This window comes from Esox lucius, chromosome 1, assembly GCF_011004845.1.
Source record: "Esox lucius isolate fEsoLuc1 chromosome 1, fEsoLuc1.pri, whole genome shotgun sequence".
NCBI classification, from domain to species: Eukaryota; Metazoa; Chordata; class Actinopteri; order Esociformes; family Esocidae; genus Esox; species Esox lucius.
In genome coordinates, this window is record NC_047569.1 from 37778439 (window position 1) to 37795331 (window position 16893).

The following is a 16893-nucleotide window of genomic DNA, read 5'->3' on the forward strand; positions in this document are numbered from 1 at the left end:
ATTTTGTCTCATAAAAACATCATATAACATTAGAATAACTACAAATGAAAATGTATACAAAAGTAATAATAACGTATTTAAACCCGTTTCTCATGTGGCCTAAGACGATGTCACAGTTCTGCGTGTAGGTCTGTCAGGAACTGACCCACCAGGGAAGAATGTAGAGAACAATGAGTGGACTGAGGTACTGCGCCCACGGAACAGTGAAAGTACACATGAAGAGAGAGATGAAGAAAGAAAAAACATTGACACAGGTTTAATATTATATTATTTATTTATCTTTGTACAATGTAATTACAATACAAATATGTAGGTTTAAATACAAAAGTCTGTAAAGAAAGATTAAAAATAAACTCCACTGGTTTGTTATCACTACACTATGGTTTACAATCATGTTTATGAGGTAATTTAGTTTTCTTATTTTAAACATAATTAACCTACATTTTAATTTAGCGGACGTGCAAACAATGGGAATTTATTGAAATAAAAACGTCAATTTCATGAATGACTACCTCATTTTCTCTTTGACGAGTGGGTGGTTGTGGGAATTAATCAAATTGATTTGTCCAAACCAGCAAAAACATGGACTTTCATCACTGCGTTATATATTGAATAAAGCAAATGTACAGTATCAGTCTGAAGGTTGGACACCAACACATTCAAGGGTATTTCCTTATTTTTTAAATTTTCCAAAGCATACTAATAAAGTTGAAAGAATGCCAGGAATGTGCAAAGCTGTCATCAAGGTGATTACTTTGAAGAATCTAAAACATAAACCTTTTTTGATTTGTTTAAACGTTTTTGGCTACTACATGATTCCATGTGTTATTTCACAGTTTCGATGTCTTCACTGTTATTCTACAGTGTGGAAAACAGTAAAAATAAAGAAATTCCCCTCCAACGACTAGGCGCATCCAAACCTTTGACTGGTTCTGTATGTCAGACCTGTGTCGGTCAGTACTGTGATTCGGCTGAGTCATGACAAGTTAATGGCCAGGAAAGCCGGATGGATGAAGCCAGTTTGTCTAGTAGCCCTGTCCCATGCCAGTCCCCTGGTTCCCCGTCGCACACAGATCCTTCATGCGGCTTGGGACGGGAACATACACGGGCTAGTGTTATGGATAATAACAGAAAGCACCCCATCTTAGCACATGCAATCGCCCCTTCTCGCCCTGCCATTAAAAAGTCCTACTAAGAAGTCGGTGCCAATTCAGATATGGGTTCCGGCTATAGAATACTGCATATTTCTTTTTGTGTGCCTAAACTAAAGTCGAGGAAGCAAATGCCTGCCTCGTTTGAGATTACGATCAAAGAGGAGAGTGGCGGGTCTATGGAGCCTCTAAATGCATGGTGAGTCTCAATGAAACAGAAGTGCCTTTGTTTGTGAGCAGTCAAAGGATTTTAAAGCAATGAAACAAGCAGGTCTGTTTAACTTGTGTGGTGTTTCCTTAACCTGCCCCCCTGTTGACAGCGACACTTATATGTTCAAACGTTTATCTACGTCAATCTCTTCTCAGTTCGTCGCAGCCTTTCATAGTCTACATCCTCAAACTCATTCTCGTAAGTGGGTCTACTGAATGCCCTCCATCTCCACGTCTCCACATCAGCCACCTTTCCCATCTCCTTCCCATGACAGTCCCAGTCACTTTCCAGTCCTTGTCTGCCCTCTGCAAAGATGGACGCCTCCCTCCTCAGTCGGTGTAAAGAGGTTAATGACCCTGCGCCTCACTTCCTGTGGTCACCTGTTTTAGAATATAACGACCTTTTGGAAATGTGACACACAATTTGGAACACTCGGGCCCTTTCCAGAAATGTTCTAGAGTTTGTAGTGTCGTCCCCAATCAGGTGATGGGGAGGTGTGAGGTCGCGCTGGCAATTTAGCGAACAGCGACTCGTTAGGAATGAATGGCAAATTGACAGTTACACTTGGGTTGGTAATAAATAGAAGGTGAAAAAAGCATGCTATTTACACTGACACACACATCACAATGACATGGTCCCGGTCAAAATGGCTCCTGTTATAAACCAGCCTGTCATTTCAATACCTTTCTCTAATTGTTCGGGCTGCTGCAGTTCCAGGTGCTAGTTATTTCCCTCGTCTTTCCAGTTCCACAAAAATAAACACAGGGACGTACAACTTTATGAAAAAAAAAAGATTGAAAACTATAAACGGTTAAAATCAAAGTAAAAATAATAAATATGACTGTTTTGGCCGTCCAACTGTCTGTCTCTCTTGTTGGTTGTCACCTCCTTTGGGGTTTCTACCAGTGAGCTGTGTAATTGGCTGGCCAACCGGGGCTGTGCTTGGGTAAAAGAACCGTAACCATCTCTCTCAGTCTCTCATTTCATTGTCTTGTGATGTGTCCATATTGTCAGGCTTCCTCCACGCATTCCTGCCTAGAACTGGACTGGTAGAAATCACATGGGATGCATGACTAGGACCCACAAACAGTCATCCCATCCCCCCTGACCTAGAACCCCATCCTGTTCTAGAACCCAATTGTCTACTAGAACAGAATACACATCCTTGGGGGGGGGGGGGGGGGGGGGGGTGAAGAGCTTTGTCCCGTTGGAGGTCAGTTTTCGAACCCTGCAGAATACCAAGTTAAAGGTCAATCTCAAAGTTCTTCTGCAAGTCGTTGGAAAAGGGGTTGGGTGTCGCCGTCGGTTGCAATTTGGTCTCCAGCGCTGCCCACTTCGCCTCAAAGCGGTCAACCTCCTGGGAGTCGGCAGGGAGCGGGTTGGCCTGCGCGGCGCCCTCCGGTGGCCAGCCGCCCCCTCCGCCGTTGCTGCTGGCACCGTTCTGTGCGGCCGCGGTGTGCATGGAGGCGGGGACGTTGTGGGGGAGGCCGTTGACGGTGGGATGAGCTCCGAATGGCGCCACAGGGAACCCGCCCGATTGGCCGGAAAAGGAGTGGCGATGCCCGCCTCCGAGTGCCCCCATGGACGGGCCGCCGCTGGAGCCTGCCGCTGTGCAGAAGACGTTGGCCACCATCTGGGAGGGCGTGATGCCCACCACGGGCACGCTGGCGTTGGGGTACGTCATGCTGTTTGCCAGGCCGGGCATGTAGGCCTGCATGGGCAAAAACGCCGGCTGCAGCGGTGGCTGGGCGTACACGCCGACGGGCGCGGGGGGCGCGCCATCGAACGCCAGGGGAAAGGGCTGCATGCCGCCGGGCAGGGAGACCGGCACGCCCGGCACCGTCGCCGCCATCAGGGACACGCTGGACACAGGCGGGGTGGACATGGCCAGGCTGGGCGCGGTGGGCGGCGGGGACAGTGTCGGCTGCAGGATGGGGGTCTGTTGCTGCGCCATGACGGCCTTGGCCACCTCTTCCAGCCAGCGCTCCGCCTCGGAGGGCGTCCTCCTGTGTCCGCTGTGGACCACCGGCGGCGGGGACTGGACTGGCGGCGCTTGCGGCCAGGAGGACGTGGCTGAGGGGGGGGGCAGAAGAAGACGTTAATCACCTGCTACAACAACCCCACTGCTCCACAATCAGACAACCTGTTTGGCAGCCTGCTCCGACTAGGCCGGGGATTCAGTGCAAGGCGTTCTAAAGGGGCGAGGCACGTCATAACGGACCGTTAGAGGCCACGCGTGTGTTTGGCGTGAAGGCCGTCACCGCAGACCAAGAGCAAAACGCCTTTAGAAAGGTACATTATGTTGTACATTGGCACTGCGCTATAGCTTGCCACGAACTGGAGCCCCTGCCTGGAGTTTGGGCACGCCTTACCAGGCATTTTCAAACACAAACTGTCCATGGTGCTAATGCTGGAGAGCTGTGCGTTAACTGCACGCTAAGGTAGTGAATCGGTTACCCTGCAGGGGCGCGGGTGGAGGGGGGATGGCTGGGGGCATGGTGCAGGTCGGCAGGCCGTTGGCTGGGGGGTCGCAGAACAGTTCCTCGGAGGGCTTGGTGAAGGACTGGTTGATCTGGCTGCAGAGAGCGTTGATGCTGCTGTCTGCCTCACCACACACTGACAGGTCCATCTCTGGGACTAGAGAGAGGGGGAGAAGGAGTGAGGGAGTGAGGGGGAGGATTGGGATTGGCTTTCCTCCAGACGGACTGATGAAAAAATAAACAAGTGTCCAAACTCATATTGATCCAGATTAAACCGGATATAAACATTTCTAAACCCCTTATTAGAGTCAAATCTGGTTTCCATGGTTCCGTGACATGATGATGATGATGACAGCACGATGGAATGGGTTCAGCGTTTTCTGGAACAGTCCAGGTTCAGTGTGTGTTTCTCTGTAGCCTAATTCCTTAGTGTAGACAAACTGAGGGGAAACATCTCAACGTATTGCCTGTGGATAAAAATAACTCAACGTTCATGTAATTCCCCACCGGCACAGGGGAGAGAGAGGGAGAGAGAGAGAGAGAGAGGGAGGGAGGGAGGGAGAGAGAGAGAGAGAGAGGGAGGGAGGGAGAGAGAGGGGGGGGGGTGTGAGCTGAAGCCGATCAGCATCAGTGGGTTCAGGGGTGGATCTAATCCTTTGGGAGCTGCTCCTGTGTGTGTGTGTGTGTGTGTGTGTGTGTAGTGGTAGGGGCTTGTGTAACCGTTTCGCTCTGGTAGCACCACCCGGGTCTTGAACCAGCAATCCTCGGGAACACAATGAGGGCTTTCACCCGGGAACCATCGTTACCGTCGCCCCACAAAAACGACCATGTCAGGGTCTCAGAGGGCCGTAACCAATGTTAACCGGTGCCGACTGCTAACTGACTATCCCATTTCACAGCCGGTCCATTCACTGAGGGCCGTCTCTGTGGACGTGACAGTGGAGGGCCCGGTGTGGTGTCGCGGAGACCGGTGATTGAATCACGGATCAATACAGACACTGTACTCTGAGAGACTTAGAGGCCTACTGGGTTGGGGGGGGGGGGGGGGCGCTTAAGAGGGGTTGTTGGTGTGTGTGTGTGTTTTTCTTCTGTTCTTGTGGGGGACTGAAGTATAACTTTTGCGTGCTACTACTGCAGCATAGATGAAAGCCAACCCCACCGCGCTGTGTCACAGTGGTGTGGAAGTGTGTGTATTAAACATTACGAGCCGAGGTCCGCGACCGACTTTCCCCAACAACTACGATCCAGATATCAGAGGTTTCATCCAACGTGGCGAGAGTGGGAACAAAGCCGGTGTCGAGAATCCTAATCATAATACGTAGTAAAACAGAACCGCCCCATTTCACGGGGAAACGAGTCACAGCAATGAACAGACTAACGATCCACTTCCCCTCTATGATGACCCCACTCAATCAATCTCAGGCTTCTCTTGTTTCTGATTTAATGCTACTTCGGTATGATTAGAAACCCTTTGCAAACCCCCTATAGAAGAGGTGCTGATTACTTGAGAATAAACTGGAGGCTATCAAAATAAAGCGAGTCGCACACTCACTGTATGAGAACAGTAATTTATTGTAAGCCATAGAAAGCTCCAGTTTCTCACAGTTAACCCTAGTAACCCGTAGTTAGCACTAGTTAGCCCTAGTTTTTCATAGTTAGCCTTAGTAAGCCGTAGTTGGTCCTAGTAAGCCCTAGTAAGCCCCAGATTCTCATAGTTAGCCCTAGTAAGCCGTTGTTGGCCCTAGTAAGCCCCAGATTCTCATAGTTAGCCCTAGTAAGCCGTAGTTGGCCCTAGTAAGCCCTAGTAAGCCCCAGATTCTCATAGTTAGCCCTAGTAAGCCGTAGTTGGCCCTAGTAAGCCGTAGTTGGCCCTAGTAAGCCCTAGTAAGCCCCAGATTCTCATAGTTAGCCCTAGTAAGCTGTAGTTGGCCCTAGTAAGCCCCAGATTCTCATAGAGATAGTAAGCCGTAGTTGGCCCTAGTAAGACTCAGTTTCTCATACTCTGCCCTAGTTAGCCCTAGCAAGCATAGTTGGGGTTATGAAACAGGTGAGGCTAACCTTGGTTCTTGCTCTGGAAGTCAGCTGTCTTGCGCTGCAGTGTAGAAGGCAGGTCATTGAGACGTAGTGATAGCTGCCTCTTGAATGGCGAGTTCTTCCCACTGAGGGCCGGAAAGCCTCGAAATGATCCCTGTCGCACAAGCTGCTCGATGGGGGCATGGCGACGCGGGATTGCATGCGGGCCTCCAGGCTCCACCCCTTGCCCCACAGGCGATGCTGCCCCTTCAGGAGGTGAAGCAGTGCCAGGGGGGAGGGATGGAATGCCACATGGTGGCTCTAGAGGCGGAGACATTTGCATGGTTAACCACAATTGCCAGGTTAACAAAAAACTACAATGTCCAGGGTTAATGTTGGACTACAATGACCAGGATTAACAATAAACTACAGTGACTGGAAGTGTTGGACTTTAACAGGTAATCCCTGCAGCCAGCAACACTGAGAAAGGTTTCTATTGGCTAACACAGATATGTAATTACATCACACCAACAACCTACAACAGTGAGCGAATGCTACCATTTCTGTCATCAACTAACTTTCCAGTAACTTTCCGTTGGAATGTATGGGTCCCCGGGCTTCCCTCCTGGTTTCCATGGAAACCGTGACTGTTTAAGCCTACCTTGCTTTTTGTCCTGCAGCTGCTTCACGATGTCCTCGCGCTCACCCGCCTCCTGGCTGGACGACGTCACGCGGAACGAGCCCTCGCGCACGAAGGACGTACGGCTGGCGTCGAACGAGGCCGTGACGCCACACTCCTTCTCACGCCGTTGCTTCCTCTCCAGACAGGCGGCGAAGGCGCAGCCCACGGCATGACTCAGACGCTCGCCCTGGTTACCGCAAAGGACATGGTCAACACCCACGTGATGATTTTATTTAAAAATAATTTCAAACATACAATGCAAAGAAATATTATACATATACAGTGGGGAGAACAAGTATTTGATACACTGCAGATTTTGCAGGTTTTCCTACTTACAAAGCATGTAGAAGTCTGTAGTTTTTATCATAGGTACACTTCAACTGTGAGAGACTGAATCTAAAATTCCAGAAAATCTCATTGTATGATTTTAAAGTAATTAATTTGCATTTTATTGCATGACATAAGTATTTGATCACCTACCAACCAGTAAGAATTCCAGCTCTCACAGATCTGTTAGTTTTTCTTTAAGAAGCCCTCCCGTTCTCCACTCATTACCTGTATTAACTACACCTGTTTGAACTTGTTACCTGTATAAAAGACACCTGTCCACACACTCAATCAAACAGACTCCAACCTCTCCACAATGGCCAAGACTAGAGAGCTGTGTAAGGACATCAGGGATAAAGTTGTAGACTTGCACAAGGCTGGGATGGGCTACAGGACAATAGGCAAGCAGCTTGGTGAGAAGGCAACAACTGTTGGCACAATTATTAGAAAATGGAAGAAGTTCAAGATTATGGTCAATCTCCCTCGGCTTGGGACTCCATGCAAGGTCTCACCTCGTGGGGCATCAATGATCATGAGGAAGGTGAGGCATCAGCCCAGAACTACACGACAGGGCCTGCTCAATGACCTGAAGAGAGCTGGGACCACAGTCTCAAAGAAAACCATTAGTAACACAATACGCCGTCATGGATTAAACTCCTGCAGCGCACGCAAGGTCCCCCTGCTCAAGCCAGCACATGTCCAGGCCCGTCTGAAGTTTGCCAATGACCATCTGGATGATCCAGAGGAGGAATGGGAGAAGGTCATGTGGTCTGATGAGACAAAAATAGAGCTTTTTGGTCTAAACTCCACTCGCCGTGTTTGGAGGAAGAAGAAGGATGAGTACAACCCCAAGAACACCATCCCAACCGTAAAGCATGGAGGTGGAAACATCATTCTTTGGGGATGCTTTTCTGCAAAAGGGACATAACGACTGCACCGTATTGAGAGGAGGATGGATGGGGCCATGTATCGCGAGATCTTGGCTAACAACCTCCTTCCCTCAGTAAGAGCATTGAAGATGGGTCGTGGCTGGGTCTTCCAGCTTGACAACGACCCGAAACACACAGCCAGGACAACTAAAGAGTGGCTCCGTAAGAAGCATCTCAAGGTCCTGGAGTGGCCTAGCCAGTCTCCAGACCTGAACCCAATAGAAAATCTTTGGAGGGAGCTAAAAGTCCGTATTGCCCAGCGACAGCCCCGAAACCTGAAGGATCTGGAGAAGGTCTGTATGGAGGAGTGGGCCAAAATGCCCTGCTGCAGTGTGTGCAAACCTGGTCAAGAACTACAGGAAACGTATGATCTCTGTAATTGCAAACAAAGGTTTCTTTACCAAATATTAAGTTCTACTTTTCTGATGTATCAAATACTGATGCTGATGTAATGCAATAAAATGCAAATTAATTACTTAAAAATCATACAATGTGATTTTCTGGATTTTTGTTTTAGATTCCGTCACTCACAGTTGAAGAGTACCTATGATAAGAATTACAGACTTCTACATGCTTTGTAAGTGGGAAAACCTGCAAAATCCGCAGTGTATCAAATACTTGCTCTCCCCACTGTATACACAAATAACTGTATATAGGCTTAGGCTAAAAATTCCCCTGTGAGAAAATGCTTCATCAAACAAGACCTATGTCTGTGAGGAATGACTGAGCAATGCATTGTCATTACATTTGAAAGGCTTTCAAGGTGGTCATCACTTTGGGGGAAAAAAGCCTTGCTCCAAGAGCCAGAAGGTGGTTGGGGCTCCAAGAAGCAAATTGTGATATCCCTGGTGTAATCCTTATCTTAATCCCTGGCCAAGCAATGCAGGGATTGGATTAATCTGGCTGCTGGACCCAGGCCACACACACACACACACACACAACACAAGCCACACGGAAACACAACACTCACCGAGTCCTTCAAGGCCATGAAGCAATGACAGATCCAGCGACGGGTGGTACCATCACGGCAGATGTAGGAGAAAGCCTTGTCATAATTGCGGTCAGGCGCGCAGAAGGACACCTTCTCAATGGTCTGGTCTACGATAAGGTCCTAAAGACAGAGACATTTGTATTAGTTACAACAGCTTGGTTACATTGTCCGTTATTTAGGGCTGCAAATATGCGGACAAAAATATAATATAATATCAATATAATATAATATAATATCAATATTACAGTACATCGCCAACATCGCCACAATGACATTAAAGAAAACAATCATTATTTATATGACAATATACTGTATTTTTTCTGGCATTTAAAAATGCTTCATCAGACAGGACTAATTATAGGATCAATCACCTTCAAGTTGACCAATCACTGATGAAAGGGACTTTGGTGTACACATTTACCAGACATTCACTTCCCACAAGGAAAAATACTGTGTGCACAAACCCCCTGAAAAGACACACTGTTGTGATTGGGAACTGTGCAATAAAAAACAATAAGGCATTCTGCAAAAATAATGTACCCTTTAACTAGCTCTGCGACTTTGATAGTAGCTGCCATGAATTGTCCCAATAACAATCACCCGGATTAGCCAATGTATCTTATGTGAGACTACATTTGTCTAGTACAGGTGACATAGCACACTGCTGTTTTCTCTCAGTGGTCACTAAAGATCCCATGACACCCTGGGTATCTTGGCAATAATGTCCGATCTGGCTGTCATTTCATGACCAACTAATCATCCCCAGCTCATTCATGAATACCCTCACCTTCTCCCTGTAATGAATAAATAAATTAGCTAAATGACAAAAATGTTGAATGGGAGATGCTTGGTTAGCTCGATTTAAACCCATGTGAGTTTACTGTCTCCAACATAATGATTATAGCAGAGGATGGTAAAGATGGCTGTTATTTAACAGTGTTTTTGTTACCACTTTAGCACGCTAAATTATACCTTATAAAGAATGATTAAAACACGTCATGTACTTAAATTTATTTGGTACAAAAAATAATCTGCCCTTTTCCTGGGCCATGTAAGTGGAGCGGCCAAGAAGAGCGAATGTGTCTTACTGAATGAGTGGGTGGGTGCTGACTCATTGTTAAATAGGGTAGTGGTTAGAGACGCAGACAACTAGCTCCTGGCCCTCTCTCTCCCCCCGGGCCAGCCTCTCTCTCCCCCCGGGCCAGCCTCTCTCTCCCCCCGGGCCTACATCTCTCTCCCCCCCGGGCCAACATCGCTCTCCCCCCCGGGCCAACATCGCTCTCCCCCCCGGGCCAACATCGCTCTCCCCCCGGGCCAACATCTCTCCCTTGGTCCTCTCTCTCCCTTTGGCCTCTCTCTCCCTTGGGCCTCTCTCTCCCTTGGGCCTCTCTCTTCCACACCCCAAACAGACACACAGACACACACATTCAAGCAGTTTCTGGGGAAAAAAAACGAAGAAGTCCACAGCTGCCAGTAAGTACATAAAGAGGGCCTGATGGTAGAGGTGAATGTCTGGTCAATGCGCTTCATTGCCTAGAGGAGGGGTGGAGGTGGAGGGAGAGAGTGGGGCTCAGTGCTGAGTCATCCCGGGCCTGACGTAGCAGGCGGATGGAGGCGCTGAATAAGGGAGGGCGGGTGGGAGTTTAGGGGACTGTGGGGTCTCTGCGAGGTGGGGGGGGGGGGGGGGGTCACAGGAAAGAGGTCATGGGCTGGGGTCCATTTGTCTATGTCACACAGGAAACTAAAAACAGCCCCCTGGACTGAAAGGAAACATGGGAAGGTAGCAACCGAAGGAGAGAGCGATGCCCTCTGTCACATGACCTGTGAGACCAGCGGCAGGGATATCTCCCGGCCCTGGTGGCCTTGTCTCTACTCTCCGGTGTGTGTATGAATAGCACCCCCCATGTTCACGGCCCAGAAGGCACACATACCTTAGTTTTGTCATCCACCACTCTCAGGCCATCTGCCGACACCCAAAGTACTGCTTTCACAGTCTTCTTGCCACTCTGAGGGGGGAGGGAGAGAGAGAGAGAGATGAGGAAATGTGTACTCCTGACAAATGTATGACAACAGCGGAAACATAAATTTACCTCAGGTCATTTGCAGGCCCTGAAACAATTAGAAAAATAAATAAAGACTTTGGGGGAACTCGCATATCTGCAAATCAGTATGAGCAAAATGTCGCCATGAGAAGAAGTAAACCTAGTAGAGCACGTGAACCAGCATTTCTGTATATTTATTCTTCCTCATCAATAAAACATTAACCATTATACATTGTTAGAAATCTACAAAGTGAATATATATGTTGAGGTAACAAGTAGTGTCTGGTGTTGAGGCTACAGTAGTATTGAGGTATTCCACTAGTGTCTGGTGTTGAGGTTACATTAGTGTTGAGGTATTCCAGTAGTGTCTGGTGTTGAGGTTCCATTAGTGTTGAGGTATTCCAGTAGTGTCTGGTGTTGAGGTTACATTTGTGTTGAGGTATTCCAGTAGTGTCTGGTGTTGAGGCTACAGTAGTGTTGAGGTATTCCAGTAGTGTCTGGTGTTGAGGTTCCATTAGTGTTGAGGTATTCCAGTAGTGTCTGGTGTTGAGGTTACATTTGTGTTGAGGTATTCCAGTAGTGTCTGGTGTTGAGGTTCCATTAGTGTTGAGGTATTCCAGTAGTGTCTGGTGTTGAGGCTACAGTAGTGTTGAGGTGTTCCACTAGGGTCTGGTGTTGAGGCTGCAGTAGTATTGAGGTACACCAGGGTTTGTTCTATATCATTGTCCTCAGGTAGCAGTGGCGTTACCCATGACCCATTGGTCCCCTGTTAGCAGGCAGCCAAACAGATCTTACTGGCTGTCTCTCTTCAAAGCACATAACAAGGCCAGGCTAAAAATACCATCTACATTGGAGGGTGGCTGCAATCCTGCTGAGGGGCTGACACAGAAGTGTGTGTGTGTGTGTGTGTGTGTGTGTGTGTGTGTGAAAGAAAGGGAGATTAAGACAAGGGAGACCGAGCGCTGCAGGAAATGACTTCAGAAAGCGTGGAAAACTGACAAAGCTTCAGTGTTTAAGGAAAACACAAGGCCACAGAGAAGGTACCACCAGGGGGGAGGGAACACCTGTCTCCCCACTGAGAGAAGATAACCACCTCTCCCTGACTAGCAGCCTGGGAATATACAGACGTAGCAGCCAATCACTGCACTGCACGACATAGAAGGGGTGGCGGCGGTGGTGGTGGTGGGGGGGGGGGGGGTGTTCGGGGGGTGACGAAGAGAGACAAAGGGGAAAAAGTGAGGAATACAGAGACACTTTCCGGTGGATTCTTTCATGGATCTAGGCCTACTCTGCTGACTCCTTCCCCACAGTCAGAGCCCTGAGGGCAGGGGAGCCTGGGAGCTGACGGGTTCTTCTGAAACCGGGTCTGACTGCCACGTATTGCTTGGCCTATCCCCCTCCCTGGCCGCACCAGCCTGGCCAGCCACACATGCTACCACCTCTCCCTGAAAGCTCGGGCTTGTGTTCAATGACCTGAGCTACTGGCACCGTTGGCACCAAGCGGCAGGCGAGGGAGGCACTGCAGTGGTGTTGGCAGGGTCTCTGGAGGGCTTGGCCTATTGGGTGTCTGACTGGGACTGCAGCGGCGAGAGGTGGTGCGGGCTCAGTAACCAAAGAGAGGTAGATGGAAATGCAGAGCTGAAGGGGGGAGGGGTTATGGATCTGGAGAGAGGAGGGGCTATTGATCTGAAGAGCAGAGGGGAGGAGTTATACATTTAGACAAAAGAGGGGAGGGGTTATGGATCTTGAGTGAAGAGGGGAAGAGATATGGATAGAAAAGTTGAGGAGTTATGGATGTGGGTAGAAGAGTGGGGGAGTTATGGATCTGGGTAGAAGAGTGGGGGAGTTATGGATCTGGGTAGAAGAGTGGGGGAGTTATGGATCTGGGTAGAAGAGTGGGGGAGTTATGGATCTGGGTAGAAGAGTGGGGGAGTTATGGATCTGGGTAGAAGAGTGGGGGAGTTATGGATCTGGGTAGAAGAGTGGGGGAGTTATGGATCTGGGTAGAAGAGTGGGGGAGTTATGGATCTGGGTAGAAGTGGGCAGAGTAAACTGGGAGCAGGATACTGCAGGTATAAGTGTGTGAGTGTGTGAGTGTGTGTGTGTGTGTGTGTGTGTGTGTGTGTGTGTGAGAGAGAGAGAGAATGTGTGTGTGTGTTTTACTGCAAGGTGCAGGGTGTCTTATAGTAAGTATATTCACCAAGATAAGAATTCCTGCCTAAACAACAAAAACGAGGCAGCTTATGTCATCAGAAATATCAGAGACGGAGTGAGGGATACTTACAACTTTGAGCTTTTTCACAGCCTCCTCACACACATGCATTCCTCTCGACTCTTCTACCTCCACCAGGCCCAGGTACTACAGACATGGAAAGACAGAAAGACAGAGAGGGCGACAGAGAAAGGGGGACGGGGAGTATATAGGGATGAGAGACAGAAACAGGGAGAGAAAGAGAGAACAAGAAATATTTGGACTGAGGGTGGTGGAAAGGCTATTATGAAGATGAATAAAAACTGCATAAACAGAAGATCTGCATGCCCAATTACCGTATGCAAATCAGTTAATCTCATCTGCATTCATCACAAAATACAGTAAGTCATTCCATTCAAAACCAAGATGGCGACCTGTTAGTGATTGCTACTAATAAAGAAACTGAGCAGGGGAAGATGTAGACCTTTTGAGGGATTACATTCACAGTCCCACGGAGTTCCCTGTGGCGCAGTGGAGGCCCTTGGAGACACAATTAAGTTGCCTGAGCATTTTTGGGTTTTGTTTTTGTCATTTTTGGGTTTTGTTTTTTGCCAAGCCAGCTAAGAGAGTATTTTTTTTTTTTTCTCTACAGTATTTTTTTAAACTAAAATACATTTTTCTAAAGAAGCCTTCCAAAAGACATGACAAATCCATGTTTAAAATCCAAGTCGAATTTGGAGAAAGAATATATGTGTGTATATATAAACAGTACATATATACATACAGTACATACACTCACCTAAAGGATTATTAGGAACACCATACTAATACTGTGTTTGACCCCCTTTCGCCTCAGAACTGCCTTAATTCTATGTGGCATTGATTCAACAAGGTGCTGAAAGCATTCCTTAGAAATGTTGGCCCATATTGATAGGATAGCATCTTGCAGTTGATGGAGATTTGTGGGATGCACATCCAGGGCACGAAGCTCCCGTTCCACCACATCCCAAGGATGCTCTATTGGGTTGAGAGATCTGGTGACTGTGCGGGCCATTTCAGTACAGTGAACTCATTGTCATGTTCAAGAAAACAATTTGAAATGATTCGAGCTTTGTGACATGGTGCATTATCCTGCTGGAAGTAGCCATCAGAGGATGGGTACCTGGTGGTCATAAAGGGATGGACATGGTCAGAAACAATGCTCAGGTAGGCCGTGGCATTTAAACGATGCCCAATTGGCACTAAGGGGCCTAAAGTGTGCCAAGAAAACATCCCCCACAACATTACACCACCACCACATGCCTGCACAGTGGTAACAAGGCATAATGGATCCATGTTCTCATTCTGTTTACGACAAATTCTGACTCTACCATTTGAATGTCTCAACAGAAATCGAGACTCATCAGACCAGGCAACATTCTTCCAATCTTCAACTGTCCAATTTTGGTGAGCTTGTGCAAATTGTAGCCTCTTTTTCCTATTTGTAGAGATGAGTGGTACCCGGTGGGGTCTTCTGCTGTTGTAGCCCATCCGCCTCAAGGTTGTGCGTGTTGTGGCTTCACAAATGCTTTGCTGCATACCTCGGTTGTAACGAGTGGTTATTTCAGTCAAAGTTGCTCTTCTATCAGCTTGAATCAGTCGGCCCATTCTCCTCTGACCTCTAGCATCAACAAGGCATTTTCGCCCACAGGACTGCCGCATACTGGATGTTTTTACCTTTTCACACCATTCTTTGTAAACCCTTGAAATGGTTGTGCGTGAAAATCCCAGTAACTGAGTAGATTGTGAAATACTCAGACCGGCCCGTCTGGCTCCAACAACCATGCCACGCTCAAAATTGCTTAAATCACCTTTCTTTCCCATTCTGACATTCGGTTTGGAGTTCAGGAGATTGTCTTGACCAGGACCACACCCCTAAATGCATTAAAGCAACTGCCATGTGATTGGTTGATTAGATAATTGCATTAATGAGAAATTGAACAGGTATTCCTAATAATACTTTAGGTGAGTGTATATACATACAGTGTATATATAGTGCCACCTGCAGTTATTGGGACAGTAAACATTTTCTCTTCTTAAAATTCTATCAACTCCAAAAGTTTGTATTCAAAATTTCATCAGGCGTGTTTCATCATGACAGGTCTTTGTAGTCAGGTGTGTTTTATCATGAGAGGTTTTTGTAGTTAGTCAACTGTGTTTTATCATGACAGGTGTTTTTCTAGTTAGTCAGGTGTGTTTTATCATGACAGGTGTTTTTCTAGTTAGTCAGGTGTGTTTTATCATGACAGGTGTTTTTCTAGTTAGTCAGGTGTGTTTTATCATGACAGGTGTTTCTAGTTAGTCAGGTGTGTTTTATCATGACAGGTGTTTCTAGTTAGTCAGATGTGTTCCATCAAATCATTTGTGCAGTCATAAGAAAGCTGCAAAAGTTTCGTCTTGATTCTAGACTGTATTTGCCTTTAGTGTCTGTCAATATGAGGACCATGTACATACAGTACACACACATACACACACACACACACACACACACACACACACACATTAGATGGAACCACAGATGGACAGACAGGCAGATAAAAACAGATGGAAAGAGGAGCAGACAGACAAATAGCTATAGATAACCAGAGAGAGAATGAGGTGGGGGGAGATTGCACCTGATTCCAGACAACTGCTGCTTCGCTGTGTTGGATCTCCTTTATCTCATGGCTCTTTTACTAGCCAGTCGGGATCACCACTCCAGGTCCATTTTCATTCTGGACCAACCCCCTCCCCCACTGCTGGCCTCAAGCCCCTCCCCTATCCACTGTGATTGGTTTCTTCTCATCCCCTGTAAGGTTTTCTACCGATCCATCCTTCACACGGACTAGGAACGTGAGTTACAGGAGCCAGAGTGGAATCACTCATAGCGGGCCCTTATAAAGGGCCCTTGTAATGCCTGATTAGGGAGACAAAGGGAAATCCCCCCAGACAATGAAGTGGACAACAGTTTCCCCCAGGGAGGAGGTACAATCGATCCCTCCTCATCCCGCCTCAGGCCCTACTGTCACTGGGCTTAGAAAACAGGCACATCTCATCCCTGTCACCATTCCCTTATAGCACAAGACCAGAGTGGTCATTGAGGTGAGCTAAGATAATGATAACAGACAGATCTACATTAGATCTAAGAGTTTATAACTTAATTACAGAAGGTATGCAAACTTAGAACAGCACAACTTGAACCCAAAGATTAGATCTATGTTTGAGGTTTACTTGGTTTTATCGGTTTATGATCGGGTCCACGAGCAGCTGGGCGTCGGAATGGAATAAATGAAATCCAATCGAGCATTGCTCACAGGAGGCGGGCCCCCTCTCACCCGCCTCCTGTGGGCGGGTCCCAGCACAATGGGTGTCCACCTCCATCTTACCCTGACAGGGAAGTTGCATTTGCCCCTGCGGACAGCTTCCTCGTCTGCCTGCCACTGGTGGGGTCTGCTGGCCTCCGGGACGTAGGTGGGCTTCTTCCTGCGCAGACTCTGTCGCAGCTTATTCATCTCCGGGGTCTGGGGCTCCCTGTCGCTATGGAGACAGGGAAACAAAAGGGGAAATGGTCAGTATTTGCTATGAGCGCCCTCAAAAGGACAGGGAGTGGAGCTGCGCTCCTCGTGTGGCTGCTTCCTTCTCTCATCAAGCCCCTCCCACTTTCAGCAGTGCAGTTCCTGCTTCTTGCTGTTGGATTACCATTTAAAGATAGCTTGCTGTTCAACAAGGTCAAAGACAGACAATCGATTGTTCTCAAAAGGAACGAGGCTGCCAGACAGTTCACTTTTTAATAATTAATTATATTTCTAGGCCCACAGGTCACCAAAGTGTCTTGATCGATATCGCGCAAATCGCAAT

At 47.7% G+C, this 16893-nt stretch overlaps 1 protein-coding gene across 5 annotated transcripts in view; it reads right to left on the reverse strand.

Moving 5' to 3' along the window:
- Positions 1-285: 285 nt before the first annotated feature.
- numbl (NUMB like endocytic adaptor protein) overlaps positions 286-16893 on the reverse strand; it is a 63380-nt gene continuing 46772 nt past the window's right edge. For all 5 annotated transcript variants that reach the window (XM_029120628.2, XM_029120625.2, XM_034292967.1 and 2 more), the window contains 8 exons: positions 16422-16572; positions 13111-13185; positions 10716-10790; positions 8764-8904; positions 6517-6724; positions 5901-6176; positions 3820-3999; positions 286-3435 (listed from right to left, as the gene is read on the reverse strand). In XM_029120628.2, coding sequence (XP_028976461.1) covers positions 2606-3435; positions 3820-3999; positions 5901-6176; positions 6517-6724; positions 8764-8904; positions 10716-10790; positions 13111-13185; positions 16422-16547 — 1911 coding nt within the window. In that variant the 5' untranslated portion in view covers positions 16548-16572 and the 3' untranslated portion in view covers positions 286-2605. The remainder of the gene's footprint in view (positions 3436-3819; positions 4000-5900; positions 6177-6516; positions 6725-8763; positions 8905-10715; positions 10791-13110; positions 13186-16421; positions 16573-16893) is intronic.